The following is a 26,359-nucleotide window of genomic DNA, read 5'->3' as shown; positions in this document are numbered from 1 at the left end:
ATCACCTATGACTTACATAATAATGACTGACTGTAAGTAATTCTTAAGCAAGAGTTTCAGAGAGAGTAAAAAGTGTCTCCCAAGCCCAGCACTTTGAAGCATAGAGTTGACACTGGAGAGCATCACCATTGCTGTTACATTATAGAGATCTACACTGAGATGCAAATGTACTGCATTCTTGTCAAACACATTCCAGCCCAGAAGATAGTTGTCCACACATGAGAATGTTATATTGAAAGGAAAACTGAGAAAATTTGCACTATAACACTGAGGGCAGTGAAGCTCTTAAAAGATAAATAATATAACTTGACATAATTTTTATAGCTGCCACAAATGTATTTGTTTTGTATTGCATCATTTCAATAGCAATGACACTAGAGTAGTACAGTTACACAGACACAGGAATGTTCTGCAGTAAAACGTAGTATTCTATGCAAATTCACAACATACGGTGTCACACTTGTTCCAAACTTTACTGGATTTTTTGTAGTTAAATTTTTCAATAATTACTTTAGGTGTTATTACATATTTTACAGCTTCCAAATAAGTTTAGGCAGATAAGATTTTTATTATAAAAGTAAAACAATATACACAATATGTACTTCACATTGCATTGCTGCCGGACTAAACCACTAACAAAATACAATATCACAATTATATTACACTTCACATACAGACATAATACCAATGTCAGCCTCTACAAAAAATACAACAGAAGATTTAATGGTATACTGTACTGAAAATAAGTTACATGGTACAGTTCTTGCAATTCATTCTGGCAACCTAAGACACAGCAAAAAATTACTTCAAAACAACTATGGCAAAAATTTTGTCTTCATTGCGTATATAATCCCTGAGTGCTCTCTCATTTTTTTAAGAGAACAGTTGAAAAATTGAAGACTTACTGCAAGTCATCGAAGAAACAAGAAACACATTTCAGTAGCAGCCTGTGATATATGCTGTTTGGACCTTCATGTTACGCTATATAACGGATTTACTATCTCTCTTAAATTGGATTGGAAGTACTACAGATACGAACACATTCAGACCGAAAAAACTGTTACAGAATTTCAGGACAGTTTTAAAAGCTGTACACCTCAGAAATTTGTGCCAACAAGTTCCTTTTCATCAAAAAATGGTTCAAATGGTTCTGAGCACTATGGGACGTAACATTCCTTTTCATCCCCAATTAATATTTCTGACAGGCAATTTAAGCTTTATACATGAAACTTACATTCTGAATTAACAAATTTATTCGAATTTAGTTATATAAACAGGATAATGTTTAAGTAAAAAAAACTTTCCTGTCCAGCTTTGATGAATGTCGTGATTGTAGTTTAACACAGGTACAAACAGTTAATTTAAAAAGTAGGGGGTTTCATATTATTCATAAAAATTGGGCCACACACCATGTAGAATTACATGCTACCACAGATGCAGAAATTGAGAAATGTATCCTTATGTTTCAACATTGGTGGTTAATTTCAGAAGTATACAGCATGTATAATTATAATTTATGTTTGTGCTTGCACTGGCATACATGCATTTTTGCAATAAGGTTATCCAGATATACCTAAGATGGTGTAAAAGGTTAGTTTTCACACTGATTATTACAGCAAGTTGCATCAGATTCAGTATTTACATACAGGCTCTTAATATACAAGAAAGAACCATTTGCACATTACTGCAAATGACTAACAACTACACACAATCATTCACTTTTTTTTCTGAAGTTGCAATCAAATGCAATATCATGATAAAGTCCATGCCATTTTATAACAAATTATTACAAAATTTGTTTATACTTCTCATAACTCAAAATAACTAAAAAAATTATAAGTATAAATTTGATATTACTAAATAACTAAATAGAAAATTTAATAATGTCATAACAAAAATTAAATATTCTTAATCTAAAACTCTTTTCTCTGTAATAAGTTCAAGCCAAAATATACTAAAGTAAGAATAAAGCAAAAATCTGATATGTACATAAATTACATAACGACATGAACCACACACATACACAGGTGATCTTTCTCCAATGTAAAATAAAATGCAAGGGTTAAAAGTTGAACACAGAAGAAAAAGTTTGAAGAAAAGAACAAAATCAGTGCATTACATTGAGGTATTTTTATGGCCACATTTGAACACTGTAGATATTTGGGAATTTTCTGTGTAATTTATGAAAGTGCGATATTTACAATGAGCCATGAAATAGGTTGAAAAACGCCAGGTACATAGTGAGATCATATACACAGAAACTGGAAAGGTGCTTGGAGAAGCAAACCACTTATTATTCAATGAGAACTTTGAGTCTGTAATATTTAGTTTCTGGGATTACCAGGTTCACAAGCATTTCTTCCGTTGCTGGCAAGATTTTCTACAAAACAAATACTTCCACTGTAACAGTAACATACACCATTACTGTTTTTATCTGTCTTCATTTCAGTATTCTCACACAGAGATAATTACTGTGACTTATATAATCAGTGCATGCTAAAGTTTGTACATATCAATACCACAAGCTGCCACTTCATAATCGTTTGTATCCACTCTCAAAATAAAATGTAACGATGCTGTAGCCACCACTCAGTGTGTCAACATTTCCACATTGTGTAACGCATCTCAGCGCTACAGTGAGTTATGAAAGCTAATTCCAATGAATGTACAAAATATGTATTGATAAACGAATCTGCTCTTTGGCATCCAGCTAAAATATTACTATTCAAATCAATAAAAATAAATGCCCAAGAATAAAAATATTGAATTTTAACACACAAACATATTTTCCTGTAATGCCCTCACACTATTAGTTTCTTCTAGTTTTACTTCTTAAAAAAATAACTTTCTGCTTATTGAAACACATGCTTCAAATAAAATCATTGGAAACACATTTAATGAAGAAATAGGAGATGTAGCTTTTCAGCTTTCCTATTTTACAGCTCCCTCTGTTTCCCCCTATATGTGCTCACTCAACACTACAATCAATCAAACTGAATACTGTACACATCCTACAGCATAACCTACTGATTGTGAAGAAACTAATGAACAATCAACAAGTTCTTCATGAATAAAAGTTCAACTATATTACAATATTACAAACTTGATTTAAAGCCTCTTACTAGACACAGTACATGTGACTGCAATTTTGGAGACACACATATAAAATATTTGGCAACTGTTAACTATAATTTTAGCACAGTCAATTCTTCTAAAACAAAAGAATAATAACTGCTCGGGGTATAGTACAAGTACTATTGACAGATATTTTCTGAAATAAAAGTGTTCAAAGAAAAATAATGAATGGTATAATGGACAGATATACCATGCCATTATCAGTCAAAATAAAAATTATCTGTGAAATGAGAGGTCATTTAACAGGGGATTCTGTATGCTACAGTCACCATAATGTCACAAGAATTTAATGATACTGTGCACATCTTTACTGATGTCATTTGAATGTGGGGAACTGCGTAGGACTGACTGGAGTAATAGAGGTGGACCCATCCCGCAAGAGGCCTAAGAAGTTACCAGTAGCCGCAATCTGCTGGCTCAGCGAGAGTCCCCCGTGGTGGTGGTTCATGAGCTCTTTGTACAACTGTAACTGCTCAGCAGTGGGAGCAAACACTGGCGTTGATGCCGACGACTGCACACGTGGCAAGAGGCCCGCTGAAAACAATGCAGGAGTCCTTCCACCAAACACCGACTGGTAGTACATAGGGTCAACAATTGGCAAATAGGGAGGAGATTTGGCTGTGCTTCCACTCACTGACTCGGCATGTGGTGGATAGCTGGCAACACTGCAGCCTTGTACGCTGGGAGGCAAGTAGGACACAGAGTCTTCAGATGAGTTCACATTCTTTTTGTGTTGTTGCCTTACTGAGTGTTGCTGTTGCTGCTGCTGCACCTGCTGCTGATGGTTTTGTTGTGCTTGCTGCTGGTGGTGGTGGTTCTGTTGTGGCTGCTGCTGTTGCTGCTGCTGTTGCTGTTGCTGCTGTGATCGAACTCTAGCTAGTTCGGCAACGTTTTTGCGTCCGTTTGCAGTAGACGACAGGTACGGGTTCGGTATTATAAGCTGGGCTGCATTGAAGGTAGAACTACTGTTCCTCTTGTGAGAGTCGCTCGCAGAACTCTGCCTACTGTTCTCACTTTTAGAGTTCGTTTTGGATGACGTGGATTTCTGAGATGCACCTTTCTTTTGGGATTGTGTGTTCCTCTGACTGGTTTGCCTAGGTTGGGGCTGCACGGGGGTTTTTGGCACATCAACTACAGTGATTTCCAAATTGGAGCCAACAATGTGCCGCCCACCAATTACAGAGAATTGGGGGCCGTTGTTTGGCTTTGGAGATGGTCTACTGTGAGTACTCAGTCCAGAAAAAGGAGGGTCTGCATTGGGGATACGGCTCACAGTCACAATTGGTTTCTCAGAACCCTTCTTCCTCAGGTCTAGGACTTCGGTCGGTATAAGTGGCCTCGGAGGCACACGTCCAGGGACATAGTATTTGGGGTGTTCTATCTCATCCTTAGGGTCACCATAGATGACAGTCTCTGAGCGCGCATAGATGGAGCGTGACTGCACCACTTTTGGAGGTGTCCAGCTATCACAAGAACTGCTGGAATGTGCAGATGAGGATGCTGGAGGAGGAGATGACATGCTGCCATAAAGATTCTGCACTGAAGGTATCTTGAGTTCGGGCAGGTAACGGTGGCTGTTGAGCGAGCTGGCAGCTCCGGTGGCAGTACCTGCAGACTCGTAGTTGGGCGATGGAGATGGTGTAGAGGCTGAGTCTGTGTTTGGTGAGCTGGCCATCTCTATCATGTGGCTGACATCAGGAGTCACTGTTATTGACACCTGGTTCTCAGCTGACGGCACTGGTGCCGCGTGCTGTATCACTGATGGCCGCCGCTCCGGTACAATCGTTATTGAGCCGACCGTGGCTTCCGGCACACTGGAAGAAATGGCAGTCACCTCCAGGCCACCTTCCTTCAGGATCTCCAGTTTGCGCTTCTTCAGTGCTGGCACAGGAGTCTTGCCAATCTTCACCGGTGAGTCTTGGTCGGAAACCAAGTCTATGATTTCAGGTTCAGCTGCTTTGCTCGGCTGTTCGGATTTTGCATCAGTGGCAGGTCTCTCTGGTTTGTTGGGCACTGGAATGTTCTCTTTGCCTTGTGGAGCAGGCTCTGTTGTGTTAGTAGTAGTGCCAGGAGCATCCTGTGACTTCTCCGATTTTGGACGTGTACTTCTCAAAGAAGATGACTTCACATCTGCTGCAGCCTTATCACTGCGGTTCCCATTTGTAATGGCATTCTGAAACACGACACAAAAATGGCACTGGTAAACATCTGTGATAGGTTTACACCTGAGGTCATAATTTTAGACAACATGAGGCATTCACTAACATTTTATCTTGTCCATGACAGAAGTGTATAAAAGCCTGGCCATTCACTTTTGAATTAAATCTGCCTTGGCTTTTTACAGTCACAACACACTCTTAACAATGGGTTTTGTTTATTTTTGTGCCACAAACATAATCCTAATTTTTTAGTTCCTTTTTTTGCTGTATATTGACAAAAAAAAAACTTCTCAAACTGATAGCATCCTTTATTCATCACTGAATCATTTAGTTATTTATTATGGCTTGCTGAATTCTAATGCATTTCTGAGTTTGTAAGAGTCCTTCAAACTGAGTTCACTTTTGGCAACATTTAGCTGCATGCCTGACCTAGTCAGGAAACAGTTCGGAATTTTATGAAAAATGCTGATCAATCAGTTTAAGTCAGTACAACAGCATAAGTACAATAATATCACAGCAACATTCTTCAGAAAACAGTTGATGTACTTCTTCTAGAAAAAGTACAGGAAAAATACCAAGAGAAAGTAAGCATGAAGTGTGTAACAAGTTGTGACTAACTGAAGTTGTCTCTGAGATAGATGCAATAATGGCTTAAGCAAGGCTAGGGTAACATAGCATTTATATGAGAGTCATTATGAATCTTCTTGACCATTAAAGAAAATGTCCCGTACCTAGAAGTGCTTTTCACATGCACTGCTTGTACCAGCTGAGTCCCCAAAGCAAATTGCAAGTCCTAGCTCAACTCTCCACTCTGCCAGAACCTCCTTCTTGTTATTGTGCTAAAATCACTCAATTAAGATATTGTTCTCCAAAAAAGCAAAAATCTGAGCCTTTTTTTGGGTCACAAATTTTGATGGATACAACCAACCATACTCCAACTTAAGAAAAAACGTAAACATTCACATGTAACCTACTTCTCTGATTGGATAGGAAAAAAAAAATTAAATTAGTTTCACATATTTTAAGTTTTTATAGCTTATTTTCATAGCTTATAAAACATTAAGTTTTAACCTATTACAGTATCATATGTGCATGTTAATTAACATGCACATATGATATAGTAATAAGTTAAAGCTTAGTGCTTTATAAGCTATAAAAACCTGAAATATGTGAGACTATTTTAATTTTTTCCATCCAATGAGAGATGCAGGTTTCATGTCTACTTCATTACGTATGTTATAACTCTCTCATCTGATAAGCATTCCTTTTCACTGATACAAATTTTATAGTAAGAGATGAAGGAGGTATCACTTGACATTAAATTAGTATTGAATTAATTTAAATTTCAATTTGTGTGCTTTCTACATTTTGACATCTGTTCTCAGAGGTAAAGCACTATTCCAGTGAAAGTGCACACACAGTCTTGTGTGTCAGTCTTTTGGTTTTATCTTCCTTTATAACTTCTCCTTCCAATAATCCAATTATGAACCATAAAGACCAGAGTTACAGTTCCACTTTCATCCAAACAACATATCAGGATTATGTGAGCATTATTGTGAAGGTTTTTGGACATCCTAGGTAGTTGTTGATAGTTTCATTTCAAAGAAACTTTGTCTTTAGCAACACCCACTTCTAGAAAGTAGTTAAAAATTCCAACAAGCTTAGCCAACAGGAATTACCTTTAATCTTTCATAGGAGCCTGTTAGAATGTAGAAGAAATGGAGTGGAAATACAAGCATTTTCCCATGAGTTTTTTAATATAATTTTAAGGTAGGCTTAAATGCTAATCAGTGCTTGGACTGCTCGCAGCAGGCATTTGATAGTTACTCATCTTTCAAAGCAACATTATTCCATGAGTTTAACACATTCACACATGAAACTCTCTTCAAGGCAAAAGTCATTCCTCATGGCCAGTAACAGGTGTAGCTGGAATTGGAATGATGGTTGGAGATGGCTCTTTGCTGTAATTGTCAATAAATTGAGTGCATTCTTGGAATCGGTCTGCCAGCGACTTATAAAATCATGGAAGACAGTCTTCGTGCAAAAACGATCTGGAGTTACCCTTGAGCAAAAAACTCAACTTGCTGAATTCTGCCAGCAAATATTAGAAAAACTTGATTCTGGGTGCTCAAATGCAGTCAAAATAGCTGTCACAATTGCATGTTTTAACAGAAGCAGTCCACTTGAGAAGAATGAAGAGAGAGAGAGATGGCACATATATTCTTCATGGCAATTGGTCACATCGTTAGAATTTGGGTGAGGCAAAGACAATAACTCTCAGCTCACCTTCTGGAATCAGGCTACAGAGGTTACTCTAAAATTAGCTCCATGTGGGATCCTGCTCCACAGTAACAATGTCCTAGTTCATCATAATTATGGTGAAAATATAGGCTGTTTTTCAGCAGACTTGGAAAAATACAGTTCCTTGTCCACACTAAAGCCCTAACTAGCTCATGTCATACTTTCTTCCTCCTCAAAGAATCTCTCTGTGGTCATGGATCTGCACCTCCAAAAGTATCCAGCTCTGTGTATCCTTTCCTAATGAGCGTTACGCAGGGAGCCTACAGTAAAATCTTCATCGAGTGGTTTGCACGAATGTGGCACAGCGTAAAACATCAGGGACAGTAAGGGGGAGATGCAAAGGTATAAGTTCCAACAGATGATAATTGAGTTAACTGTCTCAAATCAGAACTAGCTTCTGCATCTATATTACAATTCATAACCCAGGAAATAAATCATCTTTACTGCCAGTATAGAGTATGCATGAGCTTCATTCACTTTTACTTTGCCAGCACACTTTCAGAAAGTGGATGAACTGCCACATATACACATCATTTTTCTCTACTCTTACCCTTCAGTCCACCTGACCATTTCAAATGACTGCAAAAAAGCAACAGCCATGTGTCTTCATTTTAAACTTTCTAAATAAGTACCACAAGCAGCACACTTTTCAACACTAGGAAAGCTGTACAAAATTCTCCGCCTTTTATTATAATTAATATTATGTATATTTATCTGATAGTAAAAGAAGAATGGTGCAGGCTTAAAATAGAAGATGGACTGAAAAGTAATACATTCTGAGACACTAACCTTTGTGTCAGTCTGCTTGCTTTGTACAATAGTCACTTCCTTCTTCTCAGCTGGTTTTACAGCTTTAAGTTTAACAAGTTGTCGGTTACTGGCCTGTTTGCTTGGAATTTCTTTCACACTTTTCTCATAAGGCAACAATAACCTGTAAATGAAATAAAGTAATAGCAAAGCTTAGTCCAGCTGCCAACACACTCATCTATGTTGCCACAGGACACTCAGAAAGATTATTCAAGACGCACCTCTCGTAATGTCTCCTTGTGTAAGTGGCTGCACTTGTGTTGCCTTGGTCACCACCTAATTCATCATAGATTGGCTTCCACATCTTGTTGGCAGTTACAGCATTATAGCCTCCCAGTTTCTGGACTTTAGTGAAGAATGCAAAGAGATCAACTGAAAGAAAAAACAATCTTATGAAACAATATTTGCATTTTCTGGAGCAAACACTATGTTTTAAACTAACATTACTACATGGACGTGTAAAATTGGAAATGATTAGAAATAAATATACATACCCATGATAACAGTCATCCTCTGATCAGACTGTTTCCCTTCATAAAAACCCAACAACATGAAGCACAAATGGCAATATTAATTTTTGTCCGGAAAATGCAAAACACTCCATGAGTATTCATTTCAAAAATATGTTTCAGTCCCCTATCATGCAAATTAAAAGTGGTGGACTATTTTCAGAGCAGTAATTGGTGATTCATTGTAACTTCTCAGTTTTGAAAGACAAACTTTTCAAGCCAAGTTTGTGTGTGTCTGGAGCAATATAAAAGAGTTCAAAAATCAATACATTTCACTGCAAGATAATCAGACAGCCTTAATGTGTCATTATATTACAAGTACTTCATCAATGACTGAAGGATTTATATGAAAAGATATGTGGGATCCTTACCAGATAGGACTGACGGAGTACATCGAAAAGTTCAAAGAAACACAGCACGTTTTGTATTGTCGCGAAATATGGGAGAGAGTGTCACAGAAATTATACATGATTTGGGCTGGATATAATTAAAACAAAGGAGTTTTTCGTTGCAACGTAATCTTCTCACAAAATTTAAATCACCAACTTTCTCCTCCGAATGCGAAAATATTTTGTTGACACCGACCTACATAGGGAGGAATGATCACCAAGATAAAATAAGGGAAATCAGAGCTCATACTGAAAGATTCTTTCCGCACGCTATACAAGATTGGGGGTGAATTGTGAAGGTGGTTTGATGAACCCTCTGCCAGGCACTTAAATGAGATTTGCAGAGTATCCATGTAGATGTACAGGTAGATGAACTGACTCTTTTGTCATCACAGGTCTGCATATTACTTTCAAGCAATTAAATCTACAGAACTCTCTTTAATGATGATACTGTTTTATTAGACTGCTAATAACACTTAATAATCTTCACCCTAAGCAAACTGTCATTTCAAAACTATTGAAGGCATTCACACTTCGCACTCCCAAACCCTGTTTCTTCCATACATTCATTTCCTTATAGAGTAGGTATAAATTGATGCAAGAAATTTGTATTTTTTACTGCGACATATTTTCAGCTAGCTGCTAGTAGAGCTATGTCCATATTAATCAACTGTTGTATTAAAAGAGACATATTTCACTTGGGTTAAGAGAGCAACTGCACTAAAACCACAGCATACTAGAAAGTTAGTTTGTCTTTTAAAATTCTGAAGTTAACATCATGGATACACAGCAAAAAAAATCCTGTTAGCTACAGTAAACCATACAATATATATTCAAATTATATAACATCAATCTTCAGAATTTGATATTATTCTTTCAGAAGGTTCATCATGCCATAAACAAGCAGACAAATTTGAAAAATGTTATACTAACCTGAAAGGTTCAATGAATTAAAAAAAAAAAAAAAACACATCGTTTAAGAGTACTTTAGTTTAATTTTTCATTAAAATGTGTGTTTCTTTTTTTCTCTTTTTTTTTTCAAATAACATGTGCCAGGTAAGATTTAATGATCTTCCTGTGATGCAGCTCTACAAAATTTCTGATACGGCACTGTACCTTCTATGGATCATGTGCGATACTCCATAGCAAGAGTGGCATGTAGTTAAAGCCTATGAAATGGAACTGCCACAAAACATATATTAAAATATATTTCTTAACAATGTACTACAGGATTTCAACTATCAGGAAGCATGTCAAATATTTCCCACACATATTTGAGTACTGATAGTCGATGTTTTTGGAACTGTTGATATCAAGTGTTATTTTCCGAACAGATGATAATTAATTTTAAATCTGTGCCTAGAAATGCAAGATAGCTTCTTGTGGCAGACATTTGGAGCGCATTACATCTATGGAATATAGCTCCACTGGGCTTCTAGGCGGCTTAACTGGCTCAGTCTATGGTAGGAGTATCAACTCCACACAATATTCACATCCATTGCTTACAACAATGGGGAATCAAGGATGGAACTTCACTCACAAATCCATGTCTCTGAATCTCAATTATCCTTTGATGTGTCATTAATCAAGATTTAATATGAATGTTTTGACAGAGGTATATAGCCTTCTTTTTGTTTCTAGCACTGGCAATTCTATCCACTGTAGTAAAGGCACGCTATGTTTCTAAATTCTAGATGGCACCAGAATACAGTCCACATAAGAGCCGCCACAGAGTGATAGTTTAACAATCAATTAGAAGGGATAAGGACGCAAAATGTGTGTCATTACTTTTAGCTTTTAACAAGCTTCTTGCTTACTAACATTTGTTTTTTTGGAAGTTACTTTTTAACACTAGTGGCATATTGATGATTCTTCAAACATGTGCAGTACATAAAACTGCCAAAAACAAGTGTTTTGTGATGTAATTGTGGAGGACCAAAAAATTGGCAAGATTCTCCAGCACTCAAAAACTGACGACATTAGTGGCAGATTCACAGCCTTCCCTAGTACTGAAGCTACAAGCCACGTCTATTTTATAAGTATTCTTTGTTTCTTTCTCCCTTTTCTATGCATTCTGGCACAACAATAGTGTGTCATAATCCAGTGTAATACACTTTCTGCAGGTATTTCTATCAGGAAGTAAGTAGACTCACTCTCCTTGAAGCCGAGGTGGGGCACCCTGGAGATGGGGGTGTCGCGCATCCTCATGAAGCTGTGCAGCTTGGCAAGGAAGTCCCGCTCCTCAGGCGATGAGGCCAGGCGGCCGCTGCGCCTCGTCACAGCCAGCGCGCGGCCAGGGTCTGCTATCCCATTCCTCACACCGGGCCGCCCCTGCAACAAAATCACCTCCCAGTCAGCACATGGGCAGAAAATCATACAGCAAACATGGTTACACAGACACATTCAGTGATAATAAAGAGCTGAAAGGATGATTAAATACAGTTTCAAGTGACTTAACTGTATTTTATATTTAAAAAAATAGTTCATACCAAAATATGCCACCTACTGAATGTTGGTACAAATTATTTGAGTGTCTACTACCACAAAGTTTTTTTCCTATCATCTGGTCTACACCAACCTCTGCAAACATTTTTTACTTGATACCAGACAAAATGAACCATTGTCATTATCAATCCACTAATCCAGTTTTCATGGGCCACAGTTAAATAGTTTTGTGTTGTAGATTTCACACTGGATTCCTTACTGTCCCTTCTACTTTTTAAGTGCGTATTAATTGCACACCCACACACCTACAAAAGAAAGATACTCTGCATCACCTCTTTGATTACAAATCAACATCTGTTCTTTCACTGTTGTTAAAGGCAATTATCTACGCAGTGAATAATCAATTAACCAAATAAGAAAGGACAAATGAAATACTTTACATTAATTAATTGGATTTTCAGACATATCAAACAACCACCATTGCCCTTATCAAAGTAACATGAATGAAACTGGGTGTAAGACACTGATGGACTATTATACTTAGCTGTCCCTATTTCAGTAAAAATTTACTGTATTGTCTATTACAACATACTAATTTCAAAAACAAAAACCAAAAACCTCAGGATCCTCTGTCATGGACTGAAAACAGTTTGAATCAAATCTTACTGGGTGACAACAACACATAATGATGAGAACATAAAAGACATATGCCACTTCAGGGTCAATGTATGTGGAAGCTGTTAAACTATAACTGAGTGCCAGACTAAAAAATCTAATGTCAGTTACAAAGTCCATTACCGAATATCTCGAGATGTTTGTGAATAGATCAACAAACATAACAAGCTCATTGTGAAAGCACACACGAAAAACCTAACTTGGGTAGGGTACACAATCGAATCAATCAATGGAATAAAATGATCATAAGTAACATTTGACATCCCAATTATCTATGGTTCATGATGAAACATAGGAGATTTAAAAACTTTTATATCATATGACCTTCTTGCATTTAGAGAAATGGTGACCAAGTAACATCAAAGTAATAAAAGGAAGAAATATTTCATTTAATGTCCCATTGATGATGATGTCATTAGCAGTTGACAGAAATTTGACTGTGGAGGGAAACTAGACAAGTTATTTCCAAAAGCGCCAGCCTGGAACACACAGTAAGCCTTTCAGGAAAACCATGGAAAATCAAAATCTCTATTGTGAAACAGGGATTTGAACCCTGTTCCTCTAACCACTGCACCACCTCACTTACTACAAGGAAACAGAAGGTAAGTTACACTCTCTGGAGGTAATGCTAATGTAGTGAAACAAGCTCTTAATCATAATCACAAAGAATCCTATACTGATGGCTCTTTTGCTCTACTTATTTTTTACAATACACGATTCACAGAGGAGGAGGAGGAGGAGGAGGAGGAGCATGACTAATGAATAGGGCAAAAAAAAAAGAAAAAAGAAAAGAAAAAAAAAGAAAAGAAAGAAACTGTGACTTGTCAAACTTCCTTCGGCTTATCTTTCATCACACCATCATCATATTCTACTCGCCTTATATGTCGCTGTCAAGTATTTGAATGTTTTTTAATCTCCGTAAACCTTTCAAATTACTTCATTATAAATTTTATTTTTCCAAATATCTGTCATGGCATCTTACCAAGACATTTGGCTATCTATTACAAACACCGTGGTGTGGTTGAATTAGCTAAGCTGTGACTCTGTAAAGCTCACTGGTGAACAACATTCCATACATAACAGGCCACCCAGACAACTATGTCACCAGGTCACACAGAAATTATATATATCGAAGTAACATCTTTCTGAATGGATTACAGGCATTTAATAAGGTGTACATGTTCACATTGCAACAATTATTTGGACTGAAGCTGAACTGGGTATGTAGAGATACTACTTGAACTCTAGTTCTTGTTCCAAACAGGTCCAATAACCTTCTTTTTGAATACTTGGTTTCAAATGGGCAACTCGCTGCACCTATTTCAGTGTGAACCTCCATAGATGTGGTTTCTCTTGTTAAGTTATTACATAACAGGATGACAGAGACATATCTGCTACATACCCTTGTTGCTGAGGATGATACGGTGGATAGTGATGACTCCGACTCATTTGATTCGGAGCCACCGGGTGACAGGCTGCGCTTTTTTCGTTTTCTTCTTGGCCGTCCTTTCAAATTTGGTGCTGTGGAGTGAGAAATTATAATTCATAAAGGTTTATAAACACATATCATAATGTGTTCCAAGTTTTGCTGGAAAACAAAAAATAGTCAGCAACATTGCCCCTATTACCTTTACACCTAGACCATGCATCTTGTTCCAAATGCACTTCCACTTATCTGTTTATTACTAATACAGCTTACCAAGTTATTTCAAAAAGTTTAACCAACCCTGTGGTAAGACATGATGAACAATCAGTGAGTATGGGCTATTTTTTATGAATGTTATACCCACGAAAACCTTTCTCAAAGTATGTGAAGTATACTCAGTGAGGTCTAGGAATTCAAACATTGTTCAGTTCAACTTATTATTAATTACACAAAGAGCCAAACACAAAGTCCTCAGTTTGTAAAAGGTACCCATATACAGAAAATTACACATTGACAACTTTAATTTTAAAGCTATCAATCCATTACTACTAAAGTTTACTACTACACCGCTAAAGGCACACACTGATATAAACTGAAGAAACAGGGCTAGGCATTAATGTAAATTACCAATAACACTGACAGACTGAAGCTAGATGTTAGTGCATACTTTCTGAATTTTTATCAGCAGCATCATCAGATAAATTTATTGTGCACACATTTTAAGTCACCAGTTGTTTAATTAACTTTTTCATGAGTGTTGGTCATTCCACAATTACAAGCACTACTCCATTTCATGACAAACAACCTCCACGACACAGTAGTTAGTTGAGTGCACACAATATGTACATCTACAGTCTCTACAATTCCACACAAATATTTTCATGTAATTTGTGATGTGAATTCGTGAAACATTTCAAATCAAATTATGGCAGTATCAACAAGTATAGACATTCAGTTCACACTATTTGTGTTCGAAAGGTGTCATTTGTGTTGAACAGCACACTTCTGATTATAAGTACATGGAATAACAAAATCCCTAATCACTGTACTTAGGTATGGGACCCAAATGAACTGTATGCTGCAGTATGAATTGTTTTGTGATTTTCCACAAATTTTATCTGATAATGGCAGTAGTCAGAACACATAGTATGATAGAGAAAAAATTCATATTTTAAAAGAACAACAAAGTCAAAGATTTTATCAATATTTCCACTAATTATTGCCATTGCTGAAAGACTCCGTAGTTCACTGGAGTGAGTCAATGTGGGAGGAGTAAGTATGTACTTCACAGTGATTTCCAATTGAGAGCAATTACTTTTGGCAACTTACTGTCTGTAACTGTTACGCCTTTGGAGAACTGAAGCATTAAATAATGCATTTAACAGTAAATGAACCATATCCATTGTTAGGAAAATGACATACATATTTGTAACAGCAGATTGAGATACTATATGAAACTTCAGTTTCCAAACTCTAGTAAGTATATAGTGTCCAATAACTAAAGCAAGAAGCTACCCATTCTTATGCATGCCACTGTTGCAAAGTGTATCTGCAGTACAAAGAAAATAAAACTGAATGTTATAATATAGCATACAACCACACCCAACCAACCACTATTGATGTAGCATGGGGTCAAAACAAGAATGAAACATCTCTGCAGATGTTTTCAGTCCTATCATTTCAATAGCTACCCTCATTGCCTGGTATAGCATGTTGAAGTCCTTTGGCAGCACAAAATCTCTCAGATATCTTGTCTAAGAGTGCCATTTTGTTAGAAACTTAACAAACCAGGCCACCGTATTAAATCAGCCAGAGAGCATAACAAATCTGCTTTGCACATTCCTTGCTTTGTAAGTCCATTGTTGCCCAGGTCTTCTGTCTGAAGACTGGTTTTGATGCAGCCCTCCGTGGTGTTCTGATCTGTGTCTGTTCATCTCTTCATAATTACTGCAACCTGCATCCATTTGAACCTGCTTATTGTAATCATGCCTAGGCCTTCTTCTACAACTTTCACCTCCCCACCCCCATTCCATTATTAAATCCCCAGTAAGTGTCCTATCAAGTTCTTATATTCAACTTTTGGCATAAAGACCTTTTGTCCCCGATTTTATTCTTTGTATCTTTATCAGTTGCCTGGTCTATCTGTTCAATACTCACTATTCTTCTTGGCACCCTATTTCAAAAGCCTCTAGTCTCTTCTTGTATGAACTGTTTACTGTCCTCACTTCACTTTTGTATACAGCTACATTTCACATCTTCCTTGAGAAGGACTTTATATTTAATGACAACAAATTTCTGTTTTTCAGAAACACTTTGCTTACTGTCACCCATCTGCCCTATTCTTACTTTATTTGATATTCAGCTTCTGACCTCTTTTGAGTACATTATGTTCCCCATTCAACTGTTCTTCCAAGTCCTTTCCTGTCTCTGACCAAATTTCAGAATCCTTGTTAAACATCAAAGTTTTAATTTCTTCACCATTACCTATGATTCTTGTTACAAATTTCGCCTTCGTTTGGTTTACTGCTTACTCAATGTGCAGACTGAATAATACTCCTCCCCAACAACTGCTTTCATCTCATGTCCTCCGACTCTTATAACTGCCTTGTGGTTCCTGTACAGGATGTATGAGGGTTATCCAGAAAGTAAAGAACAATTGTGAACCACAACCAGTGTTACCTCCACAATTGCAGGTGTCCAAGTTAGCTTCCTCCCATGTCTCAGTGTGAGCTAAACTTTGTTGTCAAGCGGTCATACCTCTGTGTTCTGCAACCTATTGAAATGGCAGTGTCAACTGAAACTCCCACCAAATGTGAAATGTGTAGAGTCATTTGTTGTCTGAAGGCACAAAATGTTTGGCCTATAGAAATATTTGGGCAAATGAAAACTATTTATGGTGACAGCACACTAAACGAGTCTTCAGTGACATGGAATGTTGTAAGCAAAGGTAGTTTTGATTCAAGACAATGTGCAGCCTCATGCGTCAGCTCAAACACAGCGAGAACTTAAAGTCTTAAGTGGCAAATTTTTGGGCATCCTCCTTACAGCTCTGATTTGGTACCAAGTGATTTACACTTACTTGCCAAACTCGAAGAATTTGTGAGTGAAAAACAGTTCACAAACGATGAAGACCTCAAACAAACAGTGAGATTGTGGCGCAAATCTTTGGCAGTAGAAGAATGCAACATTGAAGTTGAAAAGTTGGTCCCATGTTACAATATGTGCCTTGACAGCTGTTGTGTGTACATTGGAAAACAGAGAAAGGTATTGTATGTAAATCAGGTTTTGTGTCGATATCTTTCATTTTTATGTGGCTAATAGCGAACATTAGAATGCTCCACAATTGCTAAATATGTACAGGAATTCCATATGCATCCTAACTTCCTTTCTCCCTTCTCTCTGCCCATCTTCACATTTCCCCTCTCTCTCTGTATATCTTCTCCTCCTCCATCTCTTTTTGCATAATCCCCTCCGACCCCCCACCCCCACCCCTCTATCCCTCTCCTCCTCCTCCCCCCTCTCTGGGTCAATTTCTGTCTATTTGTTCAGTAGAATATTATGTAAAAATCTGAAGTAAATGCGTCAAGATGCTTTGGACAATGTGTAGCATATGTTTACCCGAAAGTTCATTTGAGTACCGGTATTGTGTAAAAACTGGGAATAAATTGGTAAAGAGCTTTTCAAGATCAGTGGCAACAACGCTTCACCCTCTATATATTAAATATGTTTGTATACATTTTGTATATTGCAAAAATATATAGCGTAACTGTCTACGTTTGTTAGAATGTTGTGTAAAAATTTTTAGTATATCAGTCAAGAACTTTTTGAGATTTTCAGTAACAACGTTTCTCCTACACACACACACACACACACACACACACACACACACACACACACACTCCAATCAAGTTGGTCGAGCCAAACTCAGATGATGGCCTTTGACAACTGATTTTGATTTCAGACTTTTCCGATGGCTCTTCCAAAAACTCTCTCTCATACAAACCTTGTCCTGACAATAACAAACATAACAAAATTACCCAAATCGGTGTGGCAGTTCTCAGTTGATGATCTTTCATAGATGTGGCAACTGATTTTTATTTATATAGATGGCAAAACGTTCTTCACTTTCTGAACGACCCTTGTAAATAATTTTTGTCTCTCTGTATTTTGTTACTGCTACCCCCAGAATTTCAAAGGGCTGCAACACAGTAAATATTATCAGAAACTTTCTCTGAATCGACCAATGCTAATAATATTTGTCTGTTCACGCTACTACAACATTCCAGTCTTCTCAGTGGTTTCCGCTGTGTTTACTGTGTGGTAGTTTGTCATCTATCAGTGGGCCACGTAAAGGTATTTCTGATCCTTCACTACACTCTGCAAGGGGAAAGACGAGCCCTGACAGCTAGCCGGCAGCGATGGTTCCTGTTTTCAAACTGCCAAGTGCAAACGGCTTCTGGCGGTGTCAAAGCTACACCAGTGAATTGCGAATTCAGTAATGAAAACGACAGTCGCCTACAGAGATGAGATGTTGTCACAGAGACGTGTACGGAGGATGTGATGCAGGGGGATGGAGTACTTACCCAGATGGTTGCAGAGCAGCTCGTGGCCCTCGAGGTCCGGGTAGTCGAAGGTGTCCTTGCAGAAGAGGACGCGCGTGTTGCGGCGCGGCACGGCGAAGCCGCCCAGCGCGACGACGAGCGCGTTGTGCAGCCACTGGCTGGCCACGCCCTCCAGCCGCTTCAGGATGCCGCGGTAGCGGCAGTAGCGCGGGAAGCTCAGCACCACCACGGCGCACTCCTCCTCGTCCGGCGAGCCTACGCACACACGCAAACACTGCAAACTACTCTGCACCACATGGACTGCAGAGCTACGCTGCTAACAGCTTCAACTGGATACTAGCGGTTGCCATTGGTCATCACATCAGCACTGCCTAAGCACAAAATAAAGGTATCCGCCCGACCGCCCGAAATAACATCATCAAAAAGCTCACGAGCGGTGGATGGGCATGCCCCGACAATCCTCAGAACATCGGCACTTGCATTATGTTACTCTGCCGCTGAATACGCCTGCCTTGTTTGGTACAGTTCTGTTCATGCCGGGCCTGTGGACGTAGAATAACATCAGGACGCTTGAGAGCAACGCGCGCAGGGTCGTTTCTACCATTAGGCAACATCAGGCGGTCGCCTGCGGTGGCAAAAATTTTTGGGACGGCAAAGGGTGCAAAAAATGAATTTCAAATCAAACAGAGAAAAAATCGAGCAAATAGGAGAAAAATGAAAAATAGGAAAAATTAAAAAACCTAATTGTTTTCATCAGCATTCTAACTTAAGTCTCTACTTATTTTGATGAAAGTAAACACGTTGCCTCTACCTGCCTCAAAATTAAAGCAGCTGCTGCTGAGTACAAAAAGGAAACAAACGCGAGCTCGATTCATCTATGTCGAGCGCTGGAGCGGGGTTCGTGCGCTGGCTTGCAATCTTGTAACAACTTGAAACTTCCTGGCAGATTAAAACTGTGTGCCGGGCCGAGACTCGAACTCGGGACCTTTGCCTTTCGCGGGCAAGTGCTCTATCAACTGAGCTACCCAAGCACGACTTACGCCCCGTCCTCACAGGAAAGGCAAAGGTCCCGAGTTCGAGTCTCGGCCCGGCACACAGTTTTAATCTGCCAGGAAGTTTCATATCAGCGCACACTCCGCTGTAGGGTGAAAATTTCATTCTTGTAACAACTTGATACCATACCTTCCTCGGTCCCTCTTTTTGTTTTTGTCTCTGCGTATCATTCGTTATGCGTCAGTTGAATTGAGAAAATGAGGACGTTTAGTCACCTTAGATTAATCATTAAAAGTATAACAGGAGATTTGCACTGTAGTGCCGTTGTATATTGGTGGTGGTGGAAGGGGCGGGGGACGCAGGAAATAGGGGAGACTGTTGGTAATAAAAAACATGGGCGTCATTTTCAGTTCTCGCCTATGGCGGCGAAACACCTAGCAACGGTCTTTGCAACGTGTATGTACAAACTCTACAGCCTGGCGGGGATAACACCACCAGATGTAAGACGTAAATCTGCCGCGAATAACCGCGAAGTCGAACTTAACGCTGCGATAAAATATCACCGTCACTGGCACGATAAAACTTGCGCACAACCAGAAATGCAGATATGGCATCATGGATCCCACCTTCGGAGGCCCTAAGGCGAAAATCTGCAATGGAAAACGTGGAAGTCCCTTTACAGACTCAGAAATTGGGTAGGTAGAACGAAGGATAATATGGCCAAATGGAACTATCTTCGCGACCCATGAACTTTATGTGAATAGGACGCAAAAAGTATACCACCTGTACTATTGTCCTCAGTGCCCATGTTTCCTGCATGCTGGAGGACCTGTTGAGGGCCAGGGAAAATGCTGTCGAGGTTGCCAATTTTTGGGCTGTTTACATTTAGTGTTTGTAACCCGTTTATATGTAAACATTTTTTATGCGGCCCGCCACGAATTCATCTCCTGTGCTAACCTCTTCATCTCAGAGTAGCAGTTCCATCCTACGTTCGCAATTATTTCCTGGATGTATTCCAATCTCTGTCTTCCTCTACAGTTTTTGCCCTCTACAGTTCCCTCTAGTACCATGGAAGTCATTCCCTCATGTCTTAACAGATGTCCTATATCCTGTCCCTTCTCCTTACCAGTGTATTCCACAGGTTCCTTTCCTCTCCGATTCTGCGCAGAAACGCCCCATTCCTTACCTTATCAGGCCACCTAATTTTCAACATTCGTCTGTAGCACCACATCTCAAATGCTTCTATTCTCCTCAGTTCCGGTTTTCCCACAGTCCATGTTTCACTACCATACAATGCTGTACTCCAGACGTACATTCTCAGAAATTTCTTCTTCAAATTAAGGTCGATATTAGATACTAGTAGACTTCTCTTGGCCAGGAATGCCCTTTTTGCCAGTGCTAGTCTGCTTTTGATGTCCTCCTTGCTCCGTCCGTCGTTGGTTATTTTACTGCCTAGCTAGCAGAATTCCTTAACTTCATCTACTTCGTGACCATCGATCCTGGTGTTAAGTTTCTCGCTGTTCTCATTTCTACTACTTCTCATTACCTTCGTCTTTCTTAGATTTACTCTCAATCCTTACTCTGTACTCATTAGACAGTTCATTCCGTTCAGCACATCATGTAATTCTTCTTCACTTTCACCCAAGATAGCAATCTCATCAGCGAATCGTTTCATTGATATCCTTTCACCTTGAATTTTAATTCCACTCCTGAACCTTTCTTTTATTTCCATCATTGCTTCCTCGATGTACAGATTGAACAGTAGGGGCAAAAGGCTACGTCATTGTCTTACACCCTTATTAATACGAACACTTCGTTCCTGGTTGTCTACTTTTTTCACAATTTCGAACATCCACCACCATTTTACATTGCCGAACGCTTTTTCCAGGTCGACAAATCCTATGAACGAGTCTTGATTTTTCTTGAGTCTTGCTTCCATAATTAATCGCAACTTCAGAATTGCCTCTCTCGTGTCTATGCCTTTCCTAAAGCCAAACTGATAGTCATCTACCGCATACTCAATTTTCTTTTCCATTCTTCTGTGTATTATTCTTGTAAGCAACTTGGATTCAAGAGCTGTTAAGCTGATTGTGCGATAATTCTCGCACTTGTTAGCTCTTGACGTCTTCGGAATTGTGTGGATGATGCTTTTCAGAAAGTCAGATGGTATGTCGCCACATTCACACATTCTACACACCAACGTCAATAGTCGTTTTGTTGCCACTTTCCCCAATGATTTTAGAAATTCTGATGGAATGTTATGTATCCCTTCTGCCTTATTTGATCCCCTAAGTCCTACAGAGCTCTCTTACATTCTGATTCTAATACTGGATCTCTTATCTCTTCTAAATCGACTCCTGTTTCTTCTTCTTCTATCACATCAGACAAATCTTCCCCCCTCATAGAAGCTTTCAACGTATTATTTCCACCCATCCGCTCTCTCCTCTGCATTTAACAGTGGAATACCCGCTGCACTCTTAATGTTACCACCGTTGCTTTTAATGTCACCGAAGGTTGTTTTGACTTTCCTGTATGCTGAGTCTGTTCTTCCGACAATCATTTCTTTTTCGATGTCTTCACATTTTTCCTGCAGCCATTTCGTCTTAGCTTCGCTGCACTTCTTATTTATTTCATTCCTTAGCGACTTTTATTTCCATATTCCTGAGTTTCCCGGAACATTTTTGTACTTCCTCTTTTCATCGATCAATTGAAGTATTTCTTCTGTTACTCATGGTTTCTTCGCTGTCACCTTCTTTGTACCTATGTTTTCCTTCCCAACTTCTGTGATGGTCCTTTTTAGAGATGTCCATTCCTCTTCAATTGTACTGCCTACTGAGCTATACCTTAGTGCTGTATCTACAGCCTTAGAGAACTTCAACCGCATCGCGTCATTCCTTAGTACTTCCGTACCTCACTTATTTGCGATCTGATTCTTCCTGACTAATGTCTTAAACTTCAGCCTACTCTTCATCACTACTATATTGTGATCTGGATCTATATCTGCTCCTGGGTACACCTTACAATCGAGTGTCTGATTTCGGAATCTCTGTCTGACCATGATGTAATCTAACTGAAATCTTCCCGAACCACCCGGCCTTTTCCAAGTATACCTCCTCCTCTTGTGATTCTTGAACAGGGTATTCGCTATTACTAGCTGAAACATGTTACAGAACTCAATTAGTCTTTCTCCTCTCTCATTCCTTCTCCCAAGCCCTTACTCTCCTGTAAACTCTTCTTCTACTCCTTCCCCTACAACTGCATTCCAGTCCCCCATGACTATTAGATTTTCATCCCCCTTTACATACTGTATTACCCTTTCAATATCCTCATACACTATCTCTTCAACTTCAGCTTGCGACGTTATGTATACATGAACTATGGTTGTCGGTGTTGGTTTGCTGTCGATTCTGACAAGAACAACCCTGTCGCTGAACTGTTCACAGTAACACACTCTCTGCCCTACCTTCCTATTCATAACGAATTCTACTCCCGTAATATCATTTCCTGCTGCTGTTGATGTTACCCTATACTCATCTGACCAGAAATCCTTGTCTTTTTTCCACTTCACTTCACTGACCCTACTATATCTAAATGGTGCCTTTTCATTTCCCATTCAGATTTTCTTGTTTCCCTGGCGCGTTCAAGCTTCTGACATTCCACGCCCCGACTCGTAGAACGTTATCCTTCCGTTGATTATTGAATCTTTTTCTCATGGTAACCTCCCCCTTGGCAGTCTCCTCCCGGAGATCCGAATGGGGGACTATTCCGGAATCTTTTGCCAATGGAGAGATTATCATGACACTTTTTCAATGACAGGCCAAATGTTCTGTGGATACACGTTACGTGTCTTTAATGCAGTGGTTTCCATTGCCTTCTGCAACCTCATGCAGTTGATCATTGCTTACTCTTCCGCCTTTAGAGACAGTTTCCCATATCTAGGACAAGAGAGTGCCCTGAACCTCTGTCCGCTCCTCCGCCCTCTTTGACAAGGCCATTGGCAGAATTCTTAAGCCAGAAGTCTTCGGCCGCCAATGCAGGTTGTTGTTGTTGTTGTTGTGGTCTTCAGTCCTGAGACTGGTTTGATGCAGCTCTCCATGCTACTCTATCCTGTGCAAGCTTCTTCATCTCCCAGTACCTACTGCAACCTACATCCTTCAGAATCTGCTTAGTGTATTCATCTCTTGGTCTCCCTCTACGATTTTTACCCTCCACGCTGCCCTCCAATGCTAAATTTGTGACCCCTTGATGCCTCAGAACATGTCCTACCAACCGGTCCCTTCTTCTCGTCAAGTTGTGCCTTAAACTCATCTTCTCCCCCATTCTCTTCAATACCTCCTCATTAGTTACGTGATCTACCCATATAATCTTCAGCATTCTTCTGTAACACCACATTTCGAAAGCTTCTATTCTCTTCCTGTCCAAACTATTTATCGTCCATGTTTCACTTCCATACATGGCTACACTCCATACAAATACAGGGTTATTACAAATGATTGAAGCGATTTCATAAATTCACTGTAGCTCCATTCATTGACATATGGTCACGACACACTACAGATACGTAGAAAAACTCATAAAGTTTTGTTCGGCTGAAGCCGCACTTCAGGTTTCTGCCCCCAGAGCGCTCGAGAGCACAGTGAGACAAAATGGCGACAGGAGCCGAGAAAGCGTATGTCGTGCTTGAAATGCACTCACATCAGTCAGTCATAACAGTGCAACGACACTTCAGGACGAAGTTCAACAAAGATCCACCAACTGCTAACTCCATTCGGCGATGGTATGCGCATTTTAAAGCTTCTAGATGCCTCTGTAAGGGGAAATCAACGGGTCGGCCTGCAGTGAGCGAAGAAACGGTTGAACGCGTGCGGGCAAGTTTCACGCGTAGCCCGCGGAAGTCGACGAATAAAGCAAGCAGGGAGCTAAACGTACCACAGCCGACGGGTTGGAAAATCTTACGGAAAAGGCTAAAGCAGAAGCCTTACCGTTTACAATTGCTACAGGCCCTGACACCCGATGACAAAGTCAAACGCTTTGAATTTTCGCGCGGTTGCAACAGCTCATGGAAGAGGATGCGTTCAGTGCGAAACTTGTTTTCAGTGATGAAGCAACATTTTTTCTTAATGGTGAAGTGAACAGACACAATGTGCGAATCTGGGCGGTAGAGAATCCTCACGCATTCGTGCAGCAAATTCGCAATTCACCAAAAGTTAACGTGTTTTGTGCAATCTCGCGGTTTAAAGTTTACGGCTTCCTTTTTCTTCTGCGAAAAAAACGTTACAGGACACGTGTATCTGGACATGCTGGAAAATTGGCTCATGCCACAACTGGAGACCGACAGCGCCGACTTCATCTTTCAACAGGATGGTGCTCCACCGCACTTCCATCATGATGTTCGGCATTTTTTAAAGAGGAGATTGGAAAACCGATGGATCGGTCGTGGTGGAGATCATGATCAGCAATTCATGTCATGGCCTCCACGCTCTCCCGACTTAACCCCATGCGATTTCTTCCTGTGGGGTTATGTGAAAGATTCAGTATTTAAACCTCCTCTACCAAGAAACGTGCCAGAACTGCGATCTCGCATCAACGATGCTTTCGAACCCATTGATGGGGACATGCTGCGCCGAGTGTGGGAGGAACTTGATTATCGGCTTGATGTCTGCCGAATCACTAAAGGGGCACATATCGAACATTTGTGAATGCCTAAAAACACTTTTTGAGTTTTTATATAGGTGTGCAAAGCATTGTGAAAATATCTCAAATAAGAAAGTTATTGTAGAGTTGTGAAATCGCTTCAATCATTTGTAATAACCCTGTACTTTCAGAAACGACTTCCTGACACTTAAATCTATACTCGATGTTAACAAATTTCTCTTCTTCAGAAACGCTTTCCTTGCCATTGCCAGTCTACATTTTATATCTTCTCTACTTCGATCATCATCAGTTATTTTGCTCCCCAAATAGCAAAACTCCTTTACTACTTTAAGTGTCTCATTTCCTAATCTAATTCCCTCAGCATCACCCGATTTGATTCGACTACATTCCATTATCCTCGTTTTGCTTTTGTTGATGTTCATCTTATATCCTCCTTTCAAGACACTGTCCATTCCGTTCAAATGCTCTTCCAAGTCCCTTGCTGTCTCTGACAGAATTACAATGTCATCGGCGAACCTCAAAGTTTTTATTTCTTCTCCATGGATTTTAATACCTACTCCGAATTTTTCTTTTGTTTCCTTTACTGCTTGCTCAATATACAGATTGAATAACATCGGGGATAGGCTACAACCCTGTCTCACTCCCTTCCCAACCACTGCTCCCCTTTTATGTCCCTCGACTCTTATAACTGCCATCTGCTTTCTGTACAAATTGTAAATAGCCTTTCGCTCCCTGTATTTTATCCCTGCCACCTTTAGAATTTGGAAGAGAGTATTCCAGTCAACATTGTCAAAAGCTTTCTCTAAGTCTACAAATGCTAGAAACGTAGGTTTGCCTTTCCTTAATCTTTCTTCTAAGATAAGTCGTAACGTCAGTATTGCCTCACGTGTTCCAGTAATTCTACGGAATCCAAACTGATCTTCCCCGAGGTCGGCTTCTACCAGTTCTTCCATTCGTCTGCAAAGAATTCGTGTTAGTATTTTGCAGCTGTGGCTTATTAAACTGATAGTTCGGTAATTTTCACATCAGTCAACACCTGCTTTCTTTGGGATTGCAATTATTATATTCTTCTTGAAGTCTGAGGGTACTTCGCCTCTCTCATACATCTTCCTCACCAGATGGTAGAGTTTTGTCAGGACTGGCTCTCCCAAGGCCGTCAGCAGTTCTAAAAGAATGTTGTCTACTCCCCGGGCCTTGTTTCGACTCAGGTCTTTCAGTGCTCTGTCAAACTCTTCACGCAGTATCGTATCTCCCATTTCATCATCATCTACATTCTCTTCCATTTCCATAATACTGTCCTCAA

General features: G+C 39.5%; 1 protein-coding gene across 1 annotated transcript in view; it reads right to left on the bottom strand.

The window, feature by feature from the left end:
• Positions 1 to 330: 330 nt before the first annotated feature.
• The window catches only part of LOC126092685 (AT-rich interactive domain-containing protein 5B-like), a 57,620-nt gene continuing 31,591 nt past the window's right edge, over positions 331 to 26,359 (bottom strand). Inside the window, exons 3-8 of the mRNA XM_049908407.1 lie at positions 18,430 to 18,663; positions 13,823 to 13,941; positions 11,454 to 11,631; positions 8,624 to 8,774; positions 8,385 to 8,526; positions 331 to 5,308 (exon numbers count right to left, since the gene is read on the bottom strand). Coding sequence (XP_049764364.1) covers positions 3,452 to 5,308; positions 8,385 to 8,526; positions 8,624 to 8,774; positions 11,454 to 11,631; positions 13,823 to 13,941; positions 18,430 to 18,663 — 2,681 coding nt within the window. The 3' untranslated portion in view covers positions 331 to 3,451. The remainder of the gene's footprint in view (positions 5,309 to 8,384; positions 8,527 to 8,623; positions 8,775 to 11,453; positions 11,632 to 13,822; positions 13,942 to 18,429; positions 18,664 to 26,359) is intronic.

Source organism: Schistocerca cancellata, chromosome 7 (genome assembly GCF_023864275.1).
Source record: "Schistocerca cancellata isolate TAMUIC-IGC-003103 chromosome 7, iqSchCanc2.1, whole genome shotgun sequence".
In the NCBI taxonomy this organism is placed as follows: domain Eukaryota; kingdom Metazoa; phylum Arthropoda; class Insecta; order Orthoptera; family Acrididae; genus Schistocerca; species Schistocerca cancellata.
Note: the sequence above shows the minus strand (reverse complement) of the source record. Positions and strands in the feature narration are given on the sequence as shown.